At 40.1% G+C, this 27,730-nt stretch overlaps 2 protein-coding genes across 2 annotated transcripts in view; one reads left to right on the top strand and one right to left on the bottom strand.

Annotated features, from left to right (window-relative positions):
• Nucleotides 1-3,461, top strand: part of KRR1 (KRR1, small subunit (SSU) processome component, homolog (yeast)) — a 6,946-nt gene extending 3,485 nt beyond the window's left edge. Inside the window, 8 exon segments of the mRNA XM_014531672.1 lie at nt 415-451; nt 454-545; nt 721-767; nt 769-805; nt 807-842; nt 939-1,022; nt 2,304-2,343; nt 3,344-3,461. Coding sequence (XP_014387158.1) covers nt 415-451; nt 454-545; nt 721-767; nt 769-805; nt 807-842; nt 939-1,022; nt 2,304-2,327 — 357 coding nt within the window. The 3' untranslated portion in view covers nt 2,328-2,343; nt 3,344-3,461.
• Nucleotides 3,462-5,075: 1,614 nt separating this feature from the next.
• Nucleotides 5,076-25,011, bottom strand: GLIPR1 (GLI pathogenesis-related 1). Its single transcript, XM_005884133.2, has 6 exons — nt 24,734-25,011; nt 23,297-23,542; nt 11,434-11,543; nt 7,456-7,541; nt 5,427-5,453; nt 5,076-5,325 (listed from the first exon to the last, which is right to left on the bottom strand). Exons 1-6 carry the CDS (start codon nt 24,905-24,907, stop codon nt 5,177-5,179), a joined length of 792 nt encoding a protein of 263 aa, XP_005884195.1. The 5' UTR covers nt 24,908-25,011; the 3' UTR covers nt 5,076-5,176.
• Nucleotides 25,012-27,730: the final 2,719 nt, after the last annotated feature.

The following is a 27,730-nucleotide window of genomic DNA, read 5'->3' as shown; positions in this document are numbered from 1 at the left end:
ATTCCAGTCAAGGGCATGTACCTTGGTTGCAGGCACATCCCCAGTAGGGGGTGTGCAGGAGGCAGCTGATCAATGTTTCTCATCCATGTTTCTAACTCTCTATCCCTCTCCCTTCCTCTCTGTAAAAAAATCAATTAAATATATCTTAAAAAAATATATTTATTATGTTAAGTACAAAGTATTCTAAAATCAAGTAAGTATAATGGTTTCAGTTGCCTGCCTTTCTATATTCTCATGTGAAGATAATCAAGCATTCTTTATATTAACTACCCAGCTTCTTCAAGGAGGGAGTTGATAGAATTTTAGAGAGAGATTAATTCATAGTAATTAATGATTAGATTAGGATAGGTTATGTAAGTATCTAAACTGAATTCATTTTTAGGCGGTTGCTTGTTTGCTCTTTCCTTTTTGTAGCATGTTAATGCAACCCTGGACCTGATCAAGGGCCGCATGACTGTACAACAAAGAAGACTTTTGATCCATACATCATCATTAGGGTCAGAGACCTAATAAAACTATTAGCAAGGAGTGTTTCATTTGAACAGGTAAATTTACAGTTACAGAGATTCTGCTTTATTTGTGCCATTAAAGATGATATAGCACTGCTTCTGTCCATCCCATAGAGTTTTCATTATTCTGCTTAGATATCAGTGTGGGCTTTGAAAAAATAAAAGTATTTGTAAAGACATCGGTTGAATATTTCTTTGTTTTTTTCAAAAGGCAGTATGAATTCTTCAGGATGGGGTTGCATGCGATATCATTAAGTTGTTTAGTAAGAAATAAAAAAAGATTTGTAAAAAAGAGGATCATGGCTTATTGGTCCCAAAGGATCTACATTGAAGGTACTTTTTATCAGTAGGAAACTTGAGTATCTTCTTTGTCATTAAGTTTTTCAGTGTATTTCAACTGAATTTCAACTTATTGTTCTTTTGATGTAGGCATTGGAACTCTTAACAAACTGTTGAATTATGGTTCAGGGAAACACGGTATCAGCCATTGGACTTTTTAGTGGCTTAAAAGAGGTGAGAACAACTTAATATATTTAGTTAATTTTCAGCAGAGAACAAATTAAATAACTTGGTTATTTTTTTTTTATGATTGTATTGTTTTAGAACGTGCTTTGCTTGATTTCCCATTAGTAAATGCTTTGTACTTCATGGAATTTGAGGGAGCCATTGCTCCTGGACCCTAACATATTATGGCCAACCTTTGACAATTACAGACATCCATTTCTCAATTAGAAAGTCTGCACACCATCACTCCTTCCACTACACATTTTAGTTACATGTGCTCAAATATTAGGGACTGAACAGATGTTGTTATTTGCAGGAATGTATACAGCCAGTTGAGGTCAAACTCAAATTTTCTTTTGTTTGAATTTATTATAATGTTTTCATGAACATTTATTTTAACTTGTTATGAGGAAATCTGCTGAGCAGATACTGTTCTAATTGGCTCCCTTTGATGCTACTGTCTGAATCTGGCTGTGAGGTCTTGCTTTTTCCTTTCCAGGGCCTTTAATAGAACTCTCTTGGACCTCCTTCTTAGAAATGATCTGCCCTTTTCTTGTGGGGCAATAATAACTTAAATACATTGAATACTTTGTAATTCTATAAAGTGTAAATACGTTATTCAGTTCTTACAACAGATCCTTGAGGTATCTTCATTTCTGCAGTGCAAATGAGAAAGCTGGAAGAGGAAAATTAAGTGTCTTTCCCATATAAAGTGGCAGTCCCATTATTCGAGCCCACATATTCTGACTTTGAATCCTGCTCTCTTCCCTCTAAATTGCAGTTGCAGAGTGTTACACTCGTTCTATATGTCACATTTTCGCAGTACAATTGAGTAACATCATTGTACTCAAGGTTGACTATTATGAAAGATCTAGCAGCCACTAAAAGCAGTTAAAGGAACTATTATATTCAATTGGCAGCCACTGCCTGGTTTGTAGGATATTTTGCAATATAGTAATCCCCTTCTACCTTCTGCCTAGCTAATTAAAATCTTTATAAGTGACTAATTCATTTTTCTTTGCAAATTTCCGGTTTATTTTAGATTATATTGAACCTTGTTTTTTTTAATTTAACACTGAGATTATTTATGTTAGCCTTTTGAGAGAAATATATCCCTGTGTGCAAATTCATGACCGGTTTATTTTAGATTATATTGAACCTTGTTTTTTTTTAATTTAACACTGAAATTATTTATGTTAGCCTTTTGAGAGAAATAAATCCCTGTGTGCAAGTTCATGGCTGTTCTTGGAAATGTAACCATGGTATAATGAGCTGTTTTATTTATGACGGGTATTTGTTGAACAGTCCAGTTAAATTTGGTGATGTTAGGGTAAGTTTAAAAGTCTCTATTAGATTGATGTGAAAGAACAATTTTGAGTTACATTGGTATATTAAAGATAAAGAGAGCTAGTCATGCATCTGATGCCTGTTTTGCATCCTTCTGTGTACCAATGTCTATAAAATTCAAATGGCATTGATTAGGTGGTTGAGTTCTGTTAAAAGGACCTGTAAATACTATCAGATTATTATTTTTATTACCAAAATCTTGTTTAAAAAAATTCTACTGGTCATTCATTGAACTAATACTTGGAAAACTTTTAAGTTTTTATGGGGTATTAAATGAAGTATATTTTGACCTATAATTTCCTGATTAGTTAATTAAATTAATGAAGCTGGAAGGACTATATGTAATATTCTTCATGAAATGTAATTTTGCCCTGGCCAGGTAGCTCAGTTTTTAGAGCATCATCCCGATAACACCAAAGTTATGGGTTTAAATCCCAGTCAGGGTACATACATATAAGAATCAACCAATGAATGCATAAATAAGTGGAACACCAAATAGATGTTTCTCTCTATATATCTCTATCTCTATCCCTTTCTCTATCTCTCATCAATAATAAACATTTTTAAAAATTTAATTTTTAATTATTTTAGCATGCGAGATGGAAAATTGGCATATTAATGAGTACTTTAAGGTACCAAAATATAGAAAAGAATATAAGTAAAAATAATATGATTTCAAGTGTGATTTAAGGGGAAAAAATGTAGTTGAATCCAGTTAAATCCAGTAATTGGTTCAGGTAGCTAAACTATAATGCCATTTTTATGTATATGTTCACTAATGTATTTTTAAAGTATTATTATTATTATTATTATTTTCTCTTAAAGACATTTCTAACTTTAGGCTGATGGCAAGTGCTTTATATTTTATAACATTAACTTCCAATTATAACAGTATTCTGAAATTAATTGTACTAAATATATATTCTTTATGTTTCACTTGGTAAAAATCTAAAGAAATACACATATTGTGTTTATTTGTCTAGCTTCTATTGAAACTAAAATTGACGTGGCTGCCATCAAGGAAAAGGTTAAGAAAGCAAAGAATAAGAAACTGGGAGCTCTCACAGCTGAAGAAGTTAAGCTTAAGATGGAAGCAGATGAGAAGAAAAAAAAGTAATACCCACACACACATACATAACCTGAACTAGAACCTACTAAGACATCTCTTTTTATAAAAGACTTTGAGATACTAGGGCATTAGTTGCCTTATGTGTAAGAAGTAATATTCTAATTATTTTTTTTCTGAATGTGTTTTTCTTTATGAGAGTATATGTATGGCTATTCTTTATAAATATAAATTATTGTATTCTCCATGTGCTTTTTGAACAATGTTGTACTAGAGAGTGGTATATATGTCTTTATTTACATTGCACCTAATCTGTTCTAGGCAGGCTTTGTCTAGCATGATTTTAGGAGTAATTAAAAAAAATTCTTTTTTTCTTTTTTTTTTAATCCTTACCCAAAGATACTTTTCCATTGATTTTTAGGGGAGAATGTAAGAGAGAGGGAAAGACAGAGAGAAACAATCGATGTGAAACACATCGATTGGTTGCCTCCTGCAGGAGCCCTGACCAGGGCTCTGGCCGGGGAGGAGCCTGCAAGGGAGGTATGTGCCCTTGACTGGAATCGAACCTGGGACCCTTTGGTCTATAGGCCAAACCGGCTAGGGCTAGGAGTAATTCTTTCGTTTGATGTAAAGATTTTTGAAATGTGACTCTTGTAATTATCCAACAAATCGAATATCTGATTTGGTTAAATACCTACAACTATGTCCCAGCATTTGGTTTTGAGGAAAACAAATGCAGAGTTTTCAGTGCTCTCTCTACTGATAACAAACATTTAGGCTTATTCCTTTCTGTAATCTCATTTTATGTTGTGTTCCAAGATTAAACAACTCATAAGCAAAAAAAAGCAAGGCCTCTTTAAGTTAAATTCCTTAATTACTATTCTATTCTGAATCCAGAAAAGTGATAAACCAAAAATACCTCAAATTGCAACTGGGTAAACAGATTATTTAGAGTTGAATCAGCATGCAAGAGTTATGTAGAAATGTTTATACTCATGAAGGCCTGTTGACTTATTTAGAATCACTGAAATCTAGCTCCCTCGTTTTATTTTATTTTTAATATTTTATTGATTTTTTTACAGAGAAGAAGGGAAAGGGATAGAAAGTTAGAAACATCGATGAGAGAGAAACATTGATCAGCTGCCTCCTGCACACCCCCTACTGGGGATGTGTCTGCAACCAAGGTACATGCCCTTGACCGGAATCAAACCTGGGACCCTTCAGTCTGCAGGCCGACGCTCTATCCACTGAGCCAAACTGGTTAGGGCTACCTCCCTCATTTTAGGTTACTTACTGAAAGTCACTGTGGCAGCCTGAAAACAGTGCTTTTTCATAGAAACATGGAAAGTAAAGGTGAGTTTATCCTGTAGAGTGAGGACTTTGAACAATTTTGGTTATGGCTTTACTGAAGCAATGTAATTTTTTTCTGGAATGTTTTAAACTTAGAATTATACCCAATTGTTATTTTTAAAATATCTTATACAGATGAGTTTGTAAACTTTTTTAAAAAAATATTTTTTTTATTGATTTCAAAGAGGAAGGGAGAGGGAAGGATGGATAGAAACACCAGTGATGGAGAATTACCGATTGGCTGCCTTTTGCACACGCCCTACTGGGGATCGAGCCTGCAACCCCGGGCATGAACCCTGACCAGGAATCAGAACAGTGACCTCCTGGTTCATAGGTCGATGCTCAACCACCGAGCAACACTGGCCGGGCAAGTCTGTAAACTGTATTTTTCTGGATTGTATTAGTCCAAAAGAACTAAATGTTTGTACTTGACCAAGATGGTAATAATAGCAGCCAGGATTAGTACTAGTGGACTAACAATGAAAAAGAGAGAGAGGGATCTGTTACGTATATATATCGGCCAGTCTGGATACACAATAGAGTAGTAACCTGTGAAACAAACACAAAATATCCTCTTAAATGTTGTTTTCATAATGCAGTAACATAATTAACACAGACTTTAATGAAACAATTAAGATTTATATACATACGTGTGAGTTTGTCTCGCTGTGTGCTAACTGTAAAATCAGAGAGAAGAAAAAAAATTAAAAGAGTAGGTACTGGGGAGGCTTTTGTTTTATTTTAAAAAACCAAGTTTCTAATTATAACTACTAACTGTTGCTTTGACTTTATTGCAGTGATTTTCAAAGGTTACTTTTTAAAGATTTTATTGTACTAACTGTACTCACTTGATATTTTTAAAGCAACTTTTATATAAACTAAACTTTTTATGTACCACTACTGTAAATGGAAAATCATTTTACATATCATATCTAACAGATAATGAATCCAATTAAAATAAATATTAAAACATTAAATTTTTAAAATAAAAAATATTAGTAATATTGAGTGTGAGCAATTTATTAAAATATTTTCCTGAAAATAAGTTCCTCCCTTAGAAGAATGATGCTGTTTATGATCAGTCAGTAAAAGAGAGACAGTGGCCTCTCTCATCCATTTCATTATGTTGGTAAATTACATGTAGGAGCATTTGGCAATCATAGTCATATCTACTCCTCTCCCTTCACTGAGCTTTATTCAGAATTTGACACTGGAGCACTAGGAAGAAAACTTTGCATTTGCCTTCGCCTTCTTGATACTTTTTTTATAGTCAAGACACCTTTTGACACCAATCCTACTCCAGCTGCTATTGGATTCCTGTGGTAGAACCAAAAAGGATCTGGCCCTCTGGGTACCTGTGAGCATCCCTGATCATCACACCTGGGCTTTTTCTGTGTTCAGTTACTGTGAAGCTGCTAGACTTCACACAGTTTTCAACATTGGTGGTTCTGTAGTTTAGTTGTAATTTTGATGTGGTTGTGGGAGGAAGTGAATACAGCATTTACCTATGCCTCCATCTTGGCTGGAAGCCTGGGCATATTGTTCTAAAATCTATGGTTTTAATTCCTATGCTATAAAACCTAACTTGTAAAACATAATAATTTGCTTTGTAGTGTTGTAGCAACATGAAAGGGAAAATTCAGTAAATATATTGATATTCTGAGAAGAGGTTTGTTGCATTTGGACTACACCTTACCAAGTTCTCCTAACAAAACTGATATGAGTAAAATAAAGAATGCTTGAACTAGGGAAAAAGGACTGGCTCAGAAACCTGGTCGATAAAGTGTTACTGTTCTTGGAGGGAAGATGAGAGTTAACTGTTTACATCAGGAGAAAAGGAACGGGCAGTTTAAAATAATTTTGTAATTTTAGACCTGGAAGGGGCCTTAGAAAACACGTAAGCAGCGGAATGCTTTTGTCAAACAAAATTTATGCAGTTAAACTCGGTCCACTCTGCCCTGCCTCTCCTCTAAGAACCTCACCCCGGCCCTGGAGCTCTGGGAGTTCAGTGGGTTACAGATGTGGACACTAAAGTACTACACAAAAGGATTTGCATAACTTCAACAGCTTAATTGAGTTTTCCTTTCTTCACATCATAGGAAAAAGAAATGTGTCTGGAAGAGGAACTTATAAATAAACTCTTGGCCAGTTATGGATTATTATTTCAAAATTACAAAGCAGAATTTTGCTAGGATGTTTGGTAAAACATCCTTGAAGTTATCTTCATTGGCTTTCTACACCATCCTCATTAAAATATTGTTTTGCTCATTTAAGAAGTGCCCCATTACAGCTTCTTTCATTTATTCTATAGATGAAGATGCAGCCTTGAGTGCCTTGGACAAGTATATCACAAAATTCAGAATACTGTTCATTTGGATAGTTTCATTATACAAATTTTTGATCTTGCTGAAATTAGCAAATTTTGGGTCTATAGTTTTCAACACCATAGTCATTTTTGTGTTGTACTGATTAGAGCTAAATAAAAAGGGTACTAATTGCTTCTTTAAATTTATATTAAACATATAGTGCTAAGACAATAATAAGCCATTGGTTTGATTGCAATCTAATAGCTATTCCTGAAAATAGCTATTAGGATAAAACAAAGGTTTGCATTCTTAACTGTAGAAAGTTACAATCGTTTAAACATTGTATTATGGGTAGATTGTTTCTTTTACTCACCGCACAGGTTGTCCAAACAATTGTCATTTTGGGGGCAAGCACTGCAAGTGGATCCTTTTTTATATGGCAAAGTGGGGTAATTTCCTCTATAAAGAAGAAGAAAACTGTCTATTAGGAGAGGTTTGTTGTTGTTGTTGTTGTATTACAATTACAATTTACTATGAATCCTTGACTAAACCCATAGGATAGAAGTCCAGATTCAGAGGGTTGATAAGAGAAGTGGAGAGAGGAAAGCAGAACTGGAAGCCTGTTCACATATAGAGTTTCTTCTGTGTGCCTGTGTCTGTAAACCTGTGTCTTGGTCTACATCATTTAATTCTTAAGACAACTCAGGGAGGAAGGTATTTTTCTATATTATAGATAAGGAAACTAAAGCTCTAAGGATTAAGTAGTTTGCAAAAAATCACTATATATATGAATGTGTGTATACACACACACACACACACACATATATCACAATATATGTTAGAGTCAGAACAAAACCCAGATCGCTCTGTCTCCCTCTGACTGCCTGGCCCATGTGATCACTGTCATCCAAGCAACTGTCCATCTTAGAAAGGGTGGTGTGACCTACATTGACTCCTCCATCCACAAGCCGCCCTGGTGTTTATTGGATGGGAGCCATTTGGCTGGATAAGCACCTAACAAAAGAAAACAAGACATGGGGAATGTCTAAAGTGCAGTATAAAAGATGTGATAGGAATTATCTTACCTAATAATAGACAAACATGTAAATTGACTGTACCTTCACTACGCTAACCAGCCAATCAGGAGAGTATGCAAATTAACCCAACAAAGATGGTGGTTAATTTGCATACCTAGGCTCCAAGCGGCAGAGGGAAGCCTGAAGGCTCCAGGGCTATATATATGTATGTGTGTACACACACACACACACACACACACATATCACAATATATGTCAGAGTCAGAACAAAACCCAGATCGCTCTGTCTCCCTCTGACTGCCTGGCCCATGTGATCACTGTCATCCAAGCAACTGTCCATCTTAGAAAGAGTGGTGTGACCCACATTGACTCCCATCCACAAGCCGCCTTGGTGTTTACTGGATGGGAGCCATTTGGCTAGATAAGCACCTAACAAAAGAAAACAAGACATGGGGGAATGTCTAAGGTGCAGTTTGTTTTTACATAAAAGATGTGATAGAAATAGTAGATAATAATTACTGAGTCTTCCTTGTAAGCTAGGCACTCCTCTAAGTCCTAATGAATTAACCTCAGCCCGATGAGGAAGATACAGTTATTTATCCCCATTATATTGCTAGAGGCTGAGGCACAGAGTGCAAGAACAAAGATGGTGGTTAATTTGCATACCTAGGCTCCAAGCGGCAGAGGGAAGCCTGAAGGCTCCAGGGCCAGCTCCGGCCAGAGCGAAGGCCTGGGTCCCGGGTGCCAGAGGCAAACTGGTGCCAGCAGCCAAGGGAAGGGAAGGCCTATTGAATGAATCTCTTTGTACAACAGGCCTCTAGTAGATAATAATTACTGAGTCTTCCTTGTGAGCTAGGCACTGTTCTAAGTCCTAATGAATTAACCTCAGCCCGATGAGGAAGATACAGTTATTTATCCCCATTATATTGCTAGAGGCTGAGGCACAGAGTGCAAGTAATTGACCAAGGTCACAGACTAGAAAGTGAGAGACTATCCAAACATTTTCTATCCCCGTGAAGATCTGCAGAGTAGCAGTGAGGGGCTGTGTGTTTATTTCAGTGAACTTGCAGGTACACTAGACCTTTTTGGAACTCTGCTTTTAGAAAGAAGTTCTTAACGTTTTATGCCTGGGACCCTTTGGTTGCCTGGTGAGGTCTGTGGACTCTGAAAATAGTTGTTTTTTTTAAAAATGCATAAAATAAATGTTATAGGACTAGTATAAAGGAAACCAATTAAATTGAAAGTTGTCAAAATGGTAAACATTTGTGGTATAGTAAAATGTACTTCTCTATTAAATATTAGATAAGATCAAGCAGGGAGTTTAATAGTTATATTAATTTCAAAGCAGTGATGAATAAAAACTATTTTGAGATGATCTACAGCAACCAGAATGTGATATGAAAATATCTGTGATATTTACAAAGATATAATAGTGCCAATAGAATGCACAGGTGTTGCTGGTGAAACTGGAGTGTTCCCTTCATTCGTAATGAAATGTTACTTTCAGTAGAGGTTAGTGAAAATAAGATGTTATTTTTTCTAATCCAAGTTCAGGGACTCCCTTCCCCTAATACTATACTTCTATCTCTGAAGTTAACCCCCCCCCCACCCCCTTAGAAACATATTAACATCTTATTTCCCACCCAAAAATAGATGTTCTAATTTCGTTGGGCTCCACATTAATTTAGGTTGTTTTGGAAATTAAAATTTACCCTCATGCTTACTCCACACCATGGAAATTAATCAAAGGAATGTAGTAGAGATTCTGATAACAATTATAAAAGATGTCCAAAATGGACATTAATCATCGGAATATCTTTCATTGTTAACACAATACTCATTGAGTGGTTACGTTCTTAATTAAAATCATTTAGTAAAATCATTTATGCTACATTTTTTGTCTAATTGTGCATTACACATGATAAAGAAGAGGGGGAAATAGCTGCTTCAAAAATAAGCTAAAAATCGAGGCAGTTGCTATTCTAGGGAAGTGGCAGAATTCATCTCGGGAGAAACATGCTGCTGGAAAGGCCTGGATTTGTCTAGCTGGGGAGAGATTAAGACAAAGCAACCTAAAGTACTCTGCCCAATAAAGAAGCAGGACGTTTTCCTGTTTCCCTTGGTAGCCTAAGAGATAAAGGATCAGGGCCCTGGGGCTTTGCAAAAGAACAAGATTAACATGAGCAAGGGTCCCCAAGGCAGTGGTGGCTAAAGTACACTGGGTACTATACTGTTTGATAGTCAACATTGTCATGTCCTCTACTGTATTATAATCCTCTCTTCCACCGTCCACTGAGTGAAGGTCTGTTACCCAGCATAGCCTTGCTCAGTGCGACCCAGGGGAATGAAGGAGAGCGTTGTGTCTGTGTTTGGGATAATACAGATGAGAGAGACCTGAAGCTGCCAGGAGGAGAGGGGTCAAAACTGTCCTGAGCAATGGAAGGTGAGGGTGTGCCTCAGAGCTGGAGGACAGGTGTGGCCATGAGGAGCAGGGACTCCGGAACAGCACGGACTCCGGAGCCAGACGGCCAGGGCAGAGCCTGGCTCTGACACTCCCTAACTGAGGGACTTCGGCCAGCGGTTCACCCTTCGGTGCCTCAGTTTTCTTATCTGCAAAGGGGTAGTAACAAGCAGCCTCACAGTCTGTGAGAATTACATCGTTACTTAGAGCAGTGCTCAGAGCATGAGGAGCAGAGTACAAGCACAATGACCTGGGACACACTCATGGTATAACTTTAAGTAAAAAAATAGAAAACTTGTATTTCCACAATCTCAGTTTTCTAAATAGGTGTATGACGCATACGCAGGCATACTTAAACTTTAAGGAAGTTGGGGGAGAGGTCATGTGTCTTCCCGTTTTCTAAAAAGAGACATTGTAATCATTTTAAAGAAGAATTGTCAAAAGTAAATGAAATAAGTTATGTACATTAAGAAATTCAAATCAGTTATTTTTATTTTGACAATTGTGCAAAATTTCCAAGTTTTAAATAAACCAATAAATATAAAGTAACACCAATCCTCTTATTTTGTGGCGCTATTACCATATCCAATTAATCTGTGTCCCTGAAAACATTTTAGTCTTGCTACTGTTAAAAATGTACATATGTATTTATGTAGTATTTATAAAGGGTGTATACACACCCCACAAAATGTACCAGAATGTGAATGCAGTAGATTTCTAGGCAGAGGAATTAAGGCTAATATTACTATTCTTCTATACACTTATTTCAATTTCTTTAAAATGAAAATAAATACTTTTGTAAAATAGAATTAATTTTTTTTTTTTTTTAGAAAGAGGTTGATTTGAGCACTTACGCTGGTCCGTAGTTGCATATAAAATGTGCAGCATTAGGAAACTTTAAGCCGGTAACTGTAGGACAAAATTGTACTGCACAGCCAACTTTGTAACTATCTGCCCACACAACCTGAAAGAGAGTGAGAGAGATAGAAAGTGAACATTTGATTGTGATTAGGCCTTCATAAACGTGGTGAGGTATAGTCACTCTAGTGAGGTAGAACACTTATACCACCAGGGAGGTTGTAGGTGCTCAGAACTCAGGTGGAAACAAGAATTGTAAATTATTATTATTCGGGGAGGGGGTGTCTGTGTGTGAAATATATAAAGAATAACAAAGATTTTCGACAGTTGGCGCAATGAAGAAATAAAGGGTCACAGGATAGGAAGTGACTGAGGGAGGAGGAGGCTGCTTTAACTTGGGTGTTCAGGGCAATGTCTGGGAGGTGGCATTTCAGCTGAGACCCGAGGAGGAGGAGGCAGCCCTGAGGAGGACCATGCAGGCCAGCTGTGCGAGGAGGAAGAGGCCCTGTGCAGGAGGAGCTCGCAGGGCGAGGGTCCTGAGTGGAGAGTGGCTGGGAGAGGAGAACAGCTGGGAACTAATGGTGAGGAGGAGCGGGGAGGAGATGCAGAGGCAACGAAGGCAGAGGCAGAAGAGCAGGTCACAGGGAGTCTTGTATGCATGTGAGTCATGGGCCTTTTTCATGTGCTGGAAAGATCCCTTTGGTTGTTCTAAAGTAAATGGACTGAGAAGAGCGAGGGAAGTAAGAGGGCGGGAATGTGGGAGGCTATCTCGGTGGTACAGAAAAGAGAAGTTCACACTTGGATTGTGGAGTGGAGTTCCTGAGAACCGATCAGGCTCATGGTTCCGGTTAGATGGAAAGCTGATAGGATTTCCTTTTGCTCTGAGTGTGGGGTTAAGAAAAAAAGATACAAATCAAGTTAATGTTTTAGGCCCGAGCAGCATTTACTGAGATGGAGAGAATCATCAAGGAGGAGGATGGGTGGTTGCACGGGTGGGGTTCTGTCCATGTCATGGGTGTGTTCAGAAGCCTATCAAATGTCTGAGTGCACACTGAGTCAGCTGCTGGATAGAACCATCTGCAGCGCAGAGACGCAAATCTGGAAGACATGTGACTGGATCAGACCACACAGACCAAGGTAATAGAAAATTTTACAAATGAGAGCTGGGATCAAGCACAACCGCCAGCCAGGAGGTTGAAAGGAGAGGTCAGTAACACAGGGAACCAAGAACAGAGCCAGCTTCAGGGAGAGGGGGGCCCTGTGACCAGAGGGCTGCATTCTTGGTTTAATTCAATGCTGTCACACGTTTTAGTACCTTTACTGATACTTCCCCCTTATTTTTGAACAAGGACTCCACAGTTTTGTACTGGGTCCCACAAATTCCATAGCTCATCTTACCATAGTGTTTGGTGTCCCAGAACCTAAAGAAAAAAGGTATCTGGAGCCAAGCCAGCCATTAAAAGTACTTTTTCTTTTTTTTACAGTGATACCATATTGCATTTTAAATTATTTTTACTCAAAAATTTTCACAACTCTGTGACAAGAACTGTGCTGAATATGGGGGATGCAAAAGTGAATGGGCTGGAGCCAGTGGGAGCCTTCACAAAATGCCAAGGAAAGCCGTCATCACATAGGGTTTCATGCTGTGCAGGGGAAGCAGAGGGTGCTCAGGGGTTATATAGCATGGGGCCCTGCCCCCCTTCCTCCCTTCCCCCCATCTTTAGTGAGGTGGAGCTGGAGCTGAAGCTGGAGGGAGTGGGTCTGAGAGAGCCTGGGGAAGTCTTCCAGCAGAGGGCAGCATCCCTGTGAACCCAAGGTGAGAAAGACAAGGCCATTGAGGCTGCATAAAAAGATCAAGTTTAGGTGAAAAAATCAATAATAAAAACCACTCCCTGGGGAGTGAGTATAGGGTGAGGGAAGAGGGGAGCTGAGAATGGAGTCTGAGTGTCTCCAAGGTTCAGTGGTGGGGTAGGAGGCTCATAGGGCTTCCTTTTACCTCTATAACTTGTTTCTTAAGCCCATTTCTTCTACAAATAACTTCTTCTCCCTCTGTGATTTTCCAAATAAATGTTCTCTTGTAGTTTGTAAAGAAAAAGGGGTGCTGGATTTTATCAAATGCTTTTTCTGCATCTATTGATATGATCCTGTGGGTTCTATACTTCAATTTCTTTATGTGATATCATGTTTATTGATTTGTGAATAGTGTACCAACCTTACATCCCCAGAATAAATCCCACTTGACTCTGATTTATGATCTTTTTAATATGTTGCTGGATCTGGTTTGCTAACATTTTCTTTTTTAAATTTTATTTTATTGTTTAAAGTATTACGGATTATATGCAGGCATACAAGTCCTTCAGTTGATCTCTTACCCGCCCCTCCCCCACCACCACCAACACTCCCCAGCCTTCCCACTGTAATTTGACAGTCTTGCTAACATTTTCTTGAGGATTTTAGCATCTATGTTCATCAGGGATATTGGCCTATAATTTTCTTTCTTTGTTGTGTCTTCATCTGGTTTTGAAATTAGGATAATGCTGACCTTGTAAAATGAGCATGGGAGGTTCTCCTTTTCTTGAATTTTTTGGAATAGTCTGAAAAGGATGGTTGTTAACTCTTCTTTGAATGTTTGGTGAAATTAACCTGTGAAGCCATCTGGTCCAGGACTTTTATTTGTAGGGAGTTTTCGATTATTGCTTCAATTTTACTGGTTGTAAGCTGTCTGTCTATTCAGACTTTTGGATTCTTCCTGATTAAGTTTGGAAGAATGTATGTTTCTAGGAATTTATCCATTCTGCCTAGGTTGTCCAGTTTGTTGGCATATAGTTAGTTGTCATAATATTTTCTTACAGTCCCTTGTATGTCTTTGGTATCGGTTGTTACTTCTCATTCATTTCTGATTTTATTTATTTGGGTTCTCAATCTCTCTCTTTTTGTTTTTTCTTGATGAATCTGGTTAAAGGTTTATCGATCTTGTTTATTTTTTTCAAAGAACCACCTCTTGGTTTCATTGATTCTTGTATTTTTTACCCTTTGGTCTTTGAGAAATTTCTTCCAGGGTTTTTGTATGTCACATATTCCTAATCTTTGGGTCTTTTCCCCCCCCACTATCTTTAATACTTTAAGCCAGCGGTTCTCAACCTGTGGGTTGCGTCCCCTTTGGGGGATTGAACCACCCTTTCACAGGGGTTGCCTAAGACCATCGGAAAACACATATATAATTACATATTGTTGTTGTGATTAACCACTATGCTTTAATTATGTTCAATTTGTAACAATGAAATTGGGCATCACCACAACATGAGGAACTGTATTAAAGGGTCGCGGCATTAGGAAGGTTGAGAACCACTGCTTTAAGCTATTCTTCTTTATTCTACTTTCTTTTATATTTCTGGTATATTTTTTCTAAGAGTATGCAAATGTCAGTATTTATTTTGTGTTTTAGATGGTCTCTTTTTAAAAAAGTCAGGTTGTAATGAGCATGTAGTAAAAGCCATCCTTTTTATGTGTATAGTTCCAAGAATTTTTTCAAAAGCATATATTCATACTAGAGGCCCGGTGCACAAAAATTTGTGCACGGGGGGGTTGGGGGGGTCCCTCAGCCCGGCCTGTGCCCTCTCGCAGTCTGGGACTCCTCAGGGGATGACCACTTGCTGGCTTAGGCCTGCTCCCCGGGGGATTGGGCCTAAGATGGCAATCAGACATCCCTTTGGCAGCCCAGCAGCCCTCAGGGGATGTCCACTTGCCAGCGGGGAGCAGGCCTAAACTGCAGTCAGACATCCTTAGCACTGCTGAGGAGGCAGGAGAGGCTCCCACCACCCCCACTGTACTGGCAGCCATCAGCCTGGCTTGTGGCTGAGCAGAGCTCCTCCCATGTGAGAGCGCTCTGACCACCAGAGGGCAGCTCCTGCATTGAGCATCTGCCCCCTGGTGGTCAGTGTGTGTCATAGTGACCAGTCATTCCCAGTCCTTCTGCTGTTAGGGTCAGTTTGCATATTACCCTGTTACTATATAGGATAGAGGCCTGGTGCATGGGTGGGGACTGGCTGGTTTGCCCTGAAGGGTGTCCCGGATCAGGGTGGGGGTCCCGCTGGGGTGCCTGGCCAGCCTGGATGAGGGGATGATGGCTGTTTGCAGCTGGTCGCACCCCCTTCAGGGTGGGGGTCCCCACTGAGGTGCCTGGCCAGTCTGGGTGAGAGGCTGAGGGCCGTTTTCAGGCTGGCGGGGGACTGAAACTCCCAACCTCTCTTTTTTAAATTTTTATTCTGGGATTTATTTACCTTCTATGGCTGTCACTGGAGCTGAGAGCCAGCTTTAGCTCTGAGGCTCGGCTCCAGCTCTGAGATCTCGGCTGCTAAAAGCAGGCATCTGGGTTTATTTGGCTTCTATAATTGAAACACTGTTTCAGCTCCAGCTCTGAGGCCCGGCTGGCTGAAAGCAGGTTTCTGGGGTTTATGTAGCTTCTATAATTGCAACATTGTTTCTTAGAGTGCAAGCTCAGAGCCCAGCAGCAGCAGGTGGGGAACCTTGGCGTCCTCCATCACTGGAGCAACCAAGCCTCCTGTTCGCTTCAGCTGCCTGGCTGCCGGCCGCCATCTTGGTTGGCAGTTAATTTGCATATCGCCCTGATTAGCCAATGGGAGGCATGTCGGAGGGACGGTTAATTACCATGTTTGTCTATTATTAGATAGGATAGAAGATCTAGAACATTTCCATCACCCCAAAAAGTTTCCCTGTGCCCTTTATAGTGAGGCACTATCCCACCCTCCATCCCTAGCAATCACTAATTTGGTTTTTTGCCTATGTGGTTTTGCTTTTTCCAGAATGTTACACAAATTGGATCATTTTAAATGTAGCTATTGAATCAGGCTTCTTTCATTTAGCGTAAGCTAAATTTCCAGATTCATTCATGTTGTTGAGTCCATTAGTAGCCACTCCCTTTCATTGCTGAGTAATATTTGTTCATGGACGTACCACAGTTAGTGTGTCCATTCAAGTTGGTCTTTAAATAAAAGTTTCCTGGGCATTCAGATTCTGGGTTTAATTTCTGGAGCGACAAAGTCAGAGTTCATCTTCCAGCTCATACACTCTGTGTGCTTAGCTTCCTCGTCAATTAAATGAGAATAGCACCAACTCCACAGGCTTATTTTGACATTTTAAATGGGCTAATAAGAAAATGCTTAGAACAGCTTCTGGTACATAGCAATCACTCAGCAAATGTTCATTTTTAATTCTCTTATAACTAATTTTTTCTGCTTTAAAATTTTTGAAAATGTTTATTGTCAGATTCCTATTGCATGCTTTTTTTTTTGTCTTTTAATATGGTAGACAAAAAAACATAAATATAAAAAAAATAAGAGCTACTCATTGAGAATTTACCCAGTGCCAGGGTAATGTTAAGCACTTTACATGCAACATCATGTTTAACCTCATAACAAGTCAATAAATAGGTACTGCCCTGATTTCTATAGATGAGCATTGGAACCTAATTTGCTTGACCTGGCAGTACTGTGAGGATAGTCCATGCCCTAAGCAAAATGCCTTCAGTGTGCTTCCCCTTTTAGCAGAACCAGGAAGGACTTACCTTTCTCACAAAAACCCGGCATTTTGGGGAACTAAGTGGGGGCAGACATGTCTCTCCCTTCTGGCTAACAACCCCTTCCCACAATCCTCCCCTTTCAATTCTCAGTATGAGTCCATCTAGCTCTTTACCAGAGGTATGGTACCTTGTAACATAAAAAAAAGCCAGCTAGAAAAACTGGGAAACATGTCACAGTTCTTTGTTTCTGTGAGAGTAAAAAATAACAAAAATTTCTAGAGGGTTGGGTGGGTAGGGGAAGGACGTAAAAACAACAATGAGACCAATAGAGGGCATCCTCCGCACTGTCGAACCTAAGCTGCTGCCCCGCCCAGATATGGAAGTAAAGCTATTTCAGACTTTACAAAGCTGAACTGTCGGCAACAAAATATATAATGTAAATACTCTGCCATATTATTATACCAAAATTCTTCCACAAGACAAATCACATTTCATGAAGACAGCTAACGTGTTAGCATTTTAAGAAGTATCATACCTTTGTGAGGTAATAATGGGTCTGAATCTACTTTATAAACCACCCTCCACAAGCCCAAATCTGAAAATAGCTTGCTTTTTATTAATAGAAGATGACAATAAGTGGGAGGTTATAATACCCACTTGAGGTCGTTCCAAGCATGGATTTAAAATGGCAACTGAGTAGTCTTGGCTCTCCCAGCGAGGTTTTGTGCAAGCCAAGCCTTCTTCCAATATAATTGGTGGAGAACCGTCTCATGGAAGAAATGCACTATTTGTTCAGTGCATACTAAATACTAGTACCTTACTAGATAATTTACAGACATTGTATTATTTAATCTTTACAACATGCCTGGTATCTGAATCCCAGCTTTTCTTCTGACTAAATAACATTGGGAAAACAATTTCTTAATTTTTCTGAGGCTGTGTACTCATATATGGAGATTAGTGTTTCTCTTATAGGTTTGTAGTGAGAATTGAATGAATGAGATCTTAGACATAGAGAACTAAGCACCACACTCACTTAAAAAGTAATTGCTGCCCGGCTGACATGGCTCAGTGGTTGAGTGTTGACCTATGAACCAGGAGGTCACGGTTCAATTCCTGATCAGGGCACATGCCCAGGTTGCGGGTTTGATCCCCAGTGCGGGGTGTGCAAGAGGCAGCCGATCAATGATTCTCTCTCATCATTGATGTTTCTATCTCTCTCTCTCCCTCTCCCTTCCTCTCTGAAATCAATAAAAAATATATTTTTAAAAAGAGTAATTGCTGGGGATGCATCTTCCCAGACCCAGGGGGTTCCTGGACATGCTCCCCAGAATGAGGGTCCCTCTTCTGAAGAGGGGGTAGGATGTCTCTTACAGAGAACAGGTTAGGATCACTCAGCTTGGGCTCTGACACCTGTATGCAATGGAGTGGGTTTTAGTGTGTCCAAAATATTAGCCATTCTTTCTCCCCCTGGATGTAAAGGGGAAATTTATAAGTAAGCTTAGTTTTCAAGAATGAACTTATGTTTCCTGCTGTGTGAACAACTCCTGTGTCTCCACACCTCCCTTTGGCCAGATAAGCTGCTCTGTCCTCTTTGCTCAATGGCACTCTGTCAGTTTTTCCAAATTGCATTAGCTGCGCACTGTTTGTTATATGTCCATTTACACGTATGCCTCTCTTCAAAGAAGGCCAACTCCTGAGGGTCAGGGCCATTCCCTGCTGAGTCCTTCATTCCCTAGCTCACTCCCCAGTTCTCCTCATTCCTACTTCTGCCCAGTAAAGTGTTAGCACATAAGCTGATGTCTCAGGTTCTGTTTCTTAGAAACTTGGACTTAACATATGACCAGTGCCTTACAAAGTGCCTGGTATAGGGTAGAAGCTTAAACGTTGCTTGAAGGAGAGTTGGCATCCTCAAACTGACAATTATTTCTGGAGATTTAAACACCATCATGCACTCTGAATGGTGTTGTTCAGTGGTTAGATTCCCTATCTAAGGCTTTACCTGGGTTGTAGGCTTGATCCCTCCTGTCCCTGGTCAGGGAGCATGTGGGAGGAAACCAATTGATGTATCTCTCACATCAAAGTCTCTCCCTCCCTCCCTTCTACTTTCTCTAAAAACCAATGGCAAAAATATCCTCAGGTGAGGATTAACTAGATAAATAAATAAATAAACAAACAAACAAATACAAACACCATAATGCATAATGTTACCAAGTACCACTTGTAGGCAATCTGGATTTAGCTTTCTTGTCCTGTAGGACTTGTGGGAACCCAACAAAATTTATTTCCTGGTTAATTTTATTTGTAAACATAAACCAAAATTGACTTCAAAAAAAAAAACCTAAAAGACAAAATGGACATCATCCAGAACCACAGGAAGGCTGGCCGAGTGGAAATTCTACAACTAGAAGGAAAGAGAAAAGCTCACTGAGACTCAGAGGAGGTGCGGAAGTAAAGTGCAGAGGTACAGAGGTGCACGCGAAAAGGGCTGGCAGCTGAGGACGCAGCTGTCTTTTTCAATCGGGAGGGAGACACAAGCACCCGACTGCTCTGAACGCCAGTTCCGAGCGAGTCTCTGGGGACCCAGACTCATACGGGGAGAAACTGGACTGTCTGCAATCGGGCAGAACTTGAGGGCGGCTTTCTCTCAGAGGTGCTTGCAGTGATTACCGCGGAACACTGAGACCCGGGGCCTCTTAGGGCAGGGCTGAGGGTCAGCTATAGCTGTTTGCTCTGCCCTGTTGATTCCCTGAGACCCCGCCCCGCCCAAGCTGTGTGCAGAGGCTTTTGCATATGCATGGCCTGGCCCTTTGCAATCTGAAAATTACCTAACTAACTGCAACTGGGTCAGAGAGACCAAGAACTTCCAAAAAGAAGTCCCAAGGCCCCACAGCAGCTTGCATTGCTTCACAGCTGGGCCTCATCTGGGCACCTCCAAACTCCAAACAAAGAAAAGGAATCTGCAGATCTCTCCGTAGCTCTGCTGGGTAGCCTCAGGCAGAGACTAGATTAGCTCCTCCTTAGAGATCCAAGAGCCAGTGTACCCAGTGGTCAGAGTGGGACCATCCAGATTACAACTCCTCAGATCCATAAGGGACACACTCAGGGGGCAGACTGGCTAGATTAGCACCTCCCCAGAGGACAGAAGTTTTCCGCGGCAGACACAGCTGATTCACACAGCCAGTCGGCCTGGTGGTCAAATCCCTCTAGTATTAACTACAACAATCAAGGCTCAACTAGAACAAGACTGCGCACAAAGACCACTAGGGGGTGCACCAAGAAAGCATAAAAAATGCGGAGACAAAAAAACATGACAGAAATGGAGGATATAGAGCTAAAAATCGCAATTTTGAGGGCTTGCAAAAATGTGCTAGAAGCTGTCAATAAACTTGAGGAGAGAGTCACGAAAACTAATGAGACCCTCGATGCTATGATAAAGAACCAACTAGAAATTAAGCATACACGGACTGAAATAAAGAATATTATACAGACACCCAATAGCAGACCAGAGGAGCCCAAGAATCAAGCCAACGATTTGAAATGCGAAGAAGCAAAAAACACCCAACCGGAAAAGCAAAATGAAAAAAGAATCCAAAAATATGAAGATAGTGTAAGGAGCCTCTGGGACAGCTTCAAGCGTACCAACATCCGAATTATAGGGGTGCCAGAAGATGAGAGAGAGCAAGATATTGAAAACCTATTTGAAGAAATAATGACAGAAAACTTCCCCTACCTGGTGAAAGGAATAGACTTCCAAGTCCAGGAAGCGCATAGAACCCCAAACAAAAGGAATCCAAAGAGGACCACACCAAGACACATCATAATTAAAATGCCAAGAGCAAAAGACAAAGAGAGAATCCTAAAAGCAGCAAGAGAAAGAAAATCAGTTACCTACAAGGGAGTACCCATACGACTGTCAGCTGATTTCTCAACAGAAACTTTGCAGGCCAGAAGGGAGTGGCAAGAAATATTCAAAGTGATGAATACCAAGAACCTACAACCAAGACTACTTTATCCAGCAAAGCTATCATTCAGAATTGAAGGTCAGATAAAGAGCTTCACAGATAAGAAAAAGCTAAAGGAGTTCATCACCACCAAACCAGTATTATATGAAATGCTGAAAGGTATCCTTTAAGAAGATAAATAATTTGATGAACAGAATAAACTGGTGAATATAATAGAATCAGGGACATAGAAAGGGAGTGGACTGACAATTCTAAGGGGGGAAGTGGTGTGGGGGGTGCGGGAAGAGACTGGACAAAAATCATACACCTATGGATGAGGACAATGGCAGGGGTAAGGGCAGAAGGTGGGGTGGGAACTGGGTGGAGGGGAGCTATGAGGGGAAAAAAGAGGAACAACTGTAATAATCTGAACAATAAAGATTTAATTAAAAAGAAAGAAAGAAAGAAAGAAAGAAAGAAAGAAAGAAAGAAAGAAAGAAAGAAAGAAAGAAAGAAAGAAAAGAAAAGAAACACAAACCAAAATTGATGGTTTATGGAATAAATTTAGGGGAACCTTACTTATTTTCCAAGAAATGGACTTAATACTACTGATGACTTCATAGCCCCTACTTGCTTACAGTATGAAAATCTCACTGAAATCTGTCCTTTCCTTCTCACCACACAATCATAACCTCTTTGTAACTGTGCTTAACTTGTTTTACCTATAACAATACCAGTGAAGTCAAAGGCTTTACACAGCTGAACTGTATTAAGAGTTTTTCTAATAACATTTGCTCTTTAAAAACTCTTGTTAGGGCCCTAACCAGTTTGGCTCAGTGGATAGAGCGTCGGTTTGTGGACTGAGGGGTCCCAGGTTCGATTCTGGTCATGGGCATGTACCTTGGTTGCGGGTATATCCCCAGTAGGGGGTGTGCAGGAGGCAGCTGATCAATGTTTCTAACTCTCTATCCTTCTCCCTTCCTCTCTGTAAAAAATCAATAAAATACATTAAAAAAAAGAAAAACTCTTGTTAGGAATGTTTTTGCCATCACACCTCATTTCAACACATTCTTGCTCATTCAAACCTGTCCAACATAGATTAAGTCCCTTTAGTTCTTGGCTTAACAAGGACTGACAGGAAATAAATATAAGTAAACAAAACATGTCCAGCAGGCAGACAGCTTGAGTGGAGTGGGGTGGAGTGGGTGGGGTAGGGTGCGGTGCGGTGCGGTGAGGTGTGGTGTGGTGAGGGTGGAGGGATTGAGCATTAAAGAAAAGAGAAAGAGAACTCATGAACATGGACAACAGTGTGGTTATTGTGGCAGGGGGAGGGGTGTAGAAGAGAGCATAGAGGGAATAAATGGTGATGGAAAAATAAAATAAAAAAGAAACACACACACATACACACACACACACACACACACACACACACACCCGTGTCCAGTCCAGAAAGTAGCCTATGGAGAAGACTTTGGAAGATGCTACCTAGGAACTTCTTCCCATAAAGTTGCCAACTTGAGTTAGGGTTAGGGAGCTAAAACCAGCTTGAGTGAAAAACAAAACAAAACAAAAAGATCTCAATGGGAGGCTCTGAATGTCGCTTTGGGACTAATACTATCGATTTGGGGGCAGAAAAGCCACAGCATTGTTTATACTGTGGCTTTTGGTTTACATGTTGGTGTCTCTCTAGGGGGTGTAACTTGTTTTTTTCTCCTTTTGTGACACTTGATAAGCTCTCGACCCATGTTTGAAAGAATTGGAGGATATGAAAGCATAATTCTTATTGATGCTTCTGTCTGAGAGGCTCATTTCTCCCAATTTTGTAGTTCCAAACCAATGGCCTCACCTTTTATAGAGTACTCATACTTGACCATCCACTCTTAAGGCCCTGTGATTGCGGGCCTGCACATGTCACCATGTCCACTAAACTGCTCAACCACCAACTCTGCTATTGGACTCTGTTCCATTTATTTATTTATTTATTTATTTATTTATTTAATTTATTTATTTATTTATATTTTATTGATTTTTTTACAGAGAGGAAGGGAGAGGGATAGAGAGTTAAAAACATCGATGAGAGAGAAACATCGATCAGCTGCCTCCTGCACACTCCCCACTGGGGATGTGCCCGCAACCAAAGTACATGCCCTTGACCGGAATAGAACCTGGGACCCTTCAGTCCGCAGGCCGACACTCTATCCGCTGAGCCAAACCAGTTAGGGCTCCATTTATTTATTTTTAAGAGGAAACCTGTAACCCCGACTCTGTCATATTGAAAGCTGTACTAGCTTCCTGTATATTTTCTTAACACTTGGTTCCAGTTTTGTCCTCACCCATGAAAAGATGGTCTCAAGAGAATACAGCACAGATCCTTACCTGAGTGTAATGGCCACAGACCTTGCTGCACCTCCGAGTCTTGAAGTCATAGTATTCAACTTCATTGTACCAGCTTGTGATGGCTGAAGACACAGAAAAGATGGACTGAGTCCCACTCCAGATGTTTTCTCCCAGTGAAGTGAAATTCGGGTGCAGCAGGTGGGGTGTCTTCAGCTGTACGTTATGTGAAAACTGACATTTTCTTGCCCACGCTTTTGCCGTTTGGGCTAGTACTGGGTCCCAGGTCTGCAAAAACAAATATTAAACAACAAGAGGGTCAAGAATGGAACCTATTTATGCAACAATGTAACTGGAGTGAGCAAAGTGGGAATTTAAATGGGGAATGAGGTGTGAGGACAAGAATAGAGAAGGAACCACTGCACATGGTCCTCTATAGAAGCATGGTCTTCAAGTAATAACTAGGGCTACTAGGAAACACGAGCATCTAATTTTGTGGAATTTAGCATCTGGGTGATTGACACAGACCAACATCTCACTGAAGATCTATTAAGGTTGCCCTGGCTATCCGAAAGTAGAGCAGACCTATGAACACTTCGGTTAGCCAAAATCGGTGTAAAGAGAAAAAGCAATGACCTTAGGACACTTCTTGCTAATGATGCACAAAGTAAGTGGAAATAAAGCACAAATGCCCACAGACACAGGTCAAACCTTGACGCTGTGGTGCTTATGTAGCTCCTGGGAGGGGCTTGCTCAGGGTGCAGCGGCCTCTGTACAGCTGGGAAACCAACACTGAACACTCCTTCTGCTTTTCACTTGTTTTTCATAGAAGGGAAGACCCTCTTCAGGTGTCTTTCAGTTGGAGAAAACAGGTAGGGATGTAGGTCTTTTTGTAAAGCAAAGTGGCATAAAGAGAACTTTCTAAAAGCAAGAGGTATCCGTAGGTGCAAAATATTGTGTGCTGTTTGACGTCTTTTAGAAAATGTAAAAACCACAATACTTGACATCTTAAGAGCTCAGAAAGGTTAAAAACCAGCTCAAAGCCACAGAACTGGGATTCAAACCCAAACCAGTGAATCAAAACCCGATGTGTCCCCATACTCCATTTGCTGTCTTCCTGAGAAAGTCAGTACTCTGCTGGCCACAAACAGTTACACTTAGAGCCCAAAACAAACACAAAACCTTCACAAAAATGAAAAGGGAACAAAAGACAAAAAGAGAAGTGCAATCTATCTAAGCCCTGAGGAAAGGAAGTGACCACAAAGAGAACTGAAATGTATTTGCCTAGCTGTTGACAGACAGCTACACCGGGTTTGTTTTGATCACAGACTGTAAATTTACTGAGTACATTAATGACAATGAAAAAAACACACAACACAAACAACAACATCCAGGGTTACCAAGGATTCCCCTCCAAAAACCAGCACACAGTAGTTGTTTTTGACTGACTTATGCCACAAACACTGATATTTGCCTTACCATGTACAGCATGTCACTGGCTGCCGGCTTCACCTCTGATCGGAACTTGTTATGAATGCGAACACAGTCTTTGATAAACGCTTCATTGTCGATATCTGGTAAACTGTTTGCTGAATACGAGTAACTGGAGACCACAGAAACCGTCCAGGCTGTCAGAGCAAGGGTGACTCGCATGCTCGGGCATCTGGCGCGGAGCCACCGCAGGTTCTGCCTGTGCGCGTCTCGGTTTTGCAAAGCACAGCCCACTCCCGCTTTGAGAAGTGGCAAAGCAGAACACGAGTGACAAGTTTGAAGATATGGGTTTCTCCATATATGGCTTGCTGCTTTTAACCCTGTTTTCAGTGGTTCTCAGTGCACCTATTACAACACAGATTTTTATGAGGCTGAGTCAGACTTTTGTCTGAGTTGGGGGATATTTCCAAAGGAAACTCTGGAATCTCCAGAAATAACAGTTTCAGTTTTTACAGAGGTTCTGCTGGTTAAATAAAAACATATCTCTTACTTGTAGAAATGCTTTTTAAAAACTTTTGTGGGGGGCCCTGGCCAGTGTGGCTTAGTAGGTTGAACATCATCCCTTGCACCAAGAAAGAGGTCTCCAGTTCAATTCCTGGTGGGGGCACATGCCAAGGTTTCAGGTTCAATCCCCAGTAGGGGGCATGCAGGAGGCGGCTGATGGATGTTTCTCCCTCTCCTTTCCCCTCCCTCTCTATAAAAACATATTTTTTAAAAAACAACTTTTTTTGGAGTATCTAGGTAACATCATAACTTGACCTAGATTTGTCCTTTTAAATACATGATGAGCTCTCTTATTTCTTGGGGAGAAATGATGTGTAATTCTTTATACCCCTGTATATCCCTCTCTGATTGTAGTTTCCTAGTATAAATACTTAGGCTCCAAAAGGTTCTAGTCACCCATTACATTGAGAATGAGGATGCCTGGGTGGGAATGGACAAAGACAAAGAATCCAGAAAGGGAGAAAGACTGCTATTTACCAACCAAATGCAAACACATGACTGCCATGGTGTCTGTGTGGTAATGCTTCATACCAGAATAACTTGAGATAAGCCAGTTTTATACACGCCAGGGTACACAAGTTAACTCTATCTAATTCACATCCTCGGAACATTCAGAAACCCACACTCCAAAGGCGGGAAGGTTATAGAAATAGACACCAGAGTTTGTTCGGTAGATTAGGGAATGTTCAAGAGTGATTTCCTTTGGCGAAATGAGTAGTGCTCAACGATGGTTTGTAGGAAGATGGAACATGCCTTTCCGCCGTTGAGTAAATGAGGTAAAGAAAAAGCCAAGCACAGCACTCCAGAGACCCGTCTCAGAGGCCCCTGTCCCCCCCGCCTTGACTCAGACCTGACTTCAGACCTGGCCAGTCCTGGCTTCGGAATGGATCTCAAGTGAGCCTCTTGTAGAATTGTGTGATTGGAGTGTCCCAGGACAGAGAGGACTGTGTTCTGTTTGCTAATGAATGTTTATATATTTAGCAGCACTTGTCCAAGACTTGCTTTCATACTAGCATACCATCAAATATTGAGGTTGTGGGGGAGAGGAAAGTAGCCTTTGATAGACCAGCTCCACTGCATGAGGCTCCCCCTTCTATGAAAGGAGCCCAACTCTGGAGGCCTTGTCAGTTCAGGTCAGTTGGCAGCAGTGATGACAAGCATCGAGCTGGGGCTTTTTTATTTTCATATTCTTGGTCTCACTCTCTCTCACAGTAACTGTGTGAGATACACATTATTATTTCCACAGATGGCAATACTGAGACAAAGGGAGGTTAAGTAATTGGACCAAGAGCATGACACTAGTAAGAGGCTAACGTAGGGTCTGTCTGATTGCAAATCCTGTCTCCCGTTGGTAAGAGCACAAGTTCTTTAAGTTGTCTGGGTTCGAATCAAGTCCTGTGTACTGGCAGTGGGACTTTGGGCTTTTTACTTTTCTGGGCCTTGGCTTCCCTATCTGTAAAATTGGGATAATAAAAGTACCTCCTTATTGGGTAGATAAGAAATTATTTGTAAGGAACCTTAGAAAGTGCCCTGACACACAGTAAGTATTGTACAGATTAACTATTATTATCATTGCTTCCCTTTAATTACCCCAGTTATAAGTAGGCACAGTTCATAGGTACACTGAGAGTACATTTAACATGGAACATAAGCTCATTGTTAGAAAAATAGATCTTGACACCATAAAAATTATTGCTCTAGATTCACAATGGACTTTGATGCAAATTATATCACACATGCAAAGATTTATTTGCTGAACGAGGTCACAATTTTATATAATCCTGATTTTTTCTACTTACCATCATTTCATAAGTATGTTTTTGATTACTATGACACTTAATAAACATTTTGAGGGTTGCACCATGCTTCCTCAAAGGCATACATTATAATTTACATAACAAATTAGTGTTGGATATTCAGATTTCTTTCCATTTTTCTTTATTATAAATAATGCTACTATGGATATCTTTATACATAAGGTATATTCCATATTTAGTAGGATTGATTCCTAAAAAGAGAATTACTAGATAATAAAGCAGTGTTTTAAATATTTCAAATATAGAGTACCCAATTACCCTCTTAGAACTTGAACTAATTTCTATTGCTATCACCATCATAAGGGCATTAAGACTATATATTATTTTAAACATCAGAACTCTGTGTATATATATGTATCAGGTTGTGCATATTATCAGAGAACCAGAGCCAGATACTAGTTAAAGCAACAAAGATAGATTTTATTCAGAAACTACTGCAATAGGAAAAAGAGACCTCAGCATAAACTGTGCTCAATTCCTAATACAATGAAGACAGCTGGAGATTTACAGCCAAGGGGTAGAGTTGGAGTTGGGGGGTGTGGGGGGGGGGAATGAGTGGATGGAAAATTACTAAGAGCAGTCCAGAGTGATCAGATATCAAGGGTGGGGACTGAGGAATTTGGTAACATATTGAGAGTGATCAGATATCAAGGGTGGAAGATAT

This window comes from Myotis brandtii, unplaced genomic scaffold, assembly GCF_000412655.1.
Source record: "Myotis brandtii unplaced genomic scaffold, ASM41265v1 scaffold82, whole genome shotgun sequence".
Taxonomy (NCBI): domain Eukaryota; kingdom Metazoa; phylum Chordata; class Mammalia; order Chiroptera; family Vespertilionidae; genus Myotis; species Myotis brandtii.
This window is presented reverse-complemented; position numbering and strand designations above follow the sequence as displayed.

Coding starts and splice junctions, on each gene's coding strand:
- GLIPR1 (XM_005884133.2), bottom strand. CDS start 24,907: ATGCGAGTCACCCTTGCTCTGACAGCCTGGACGGTTTCTGTGGTCTCC. Junction 11,544..23,296: donor TCTGTGGCCATTACACTCAG/GTAAGGATCTGT, acceptor ACTCTCTTTCAG/GTTGTGTGGGCAGATAGTTA. Junction 5,326..5,426: donor ACAGCGAGACAAACTCACAC/GTATGTATATAA, acceptor TTTGTTTCACAG/GTTACTACTCTATTGTGTAT.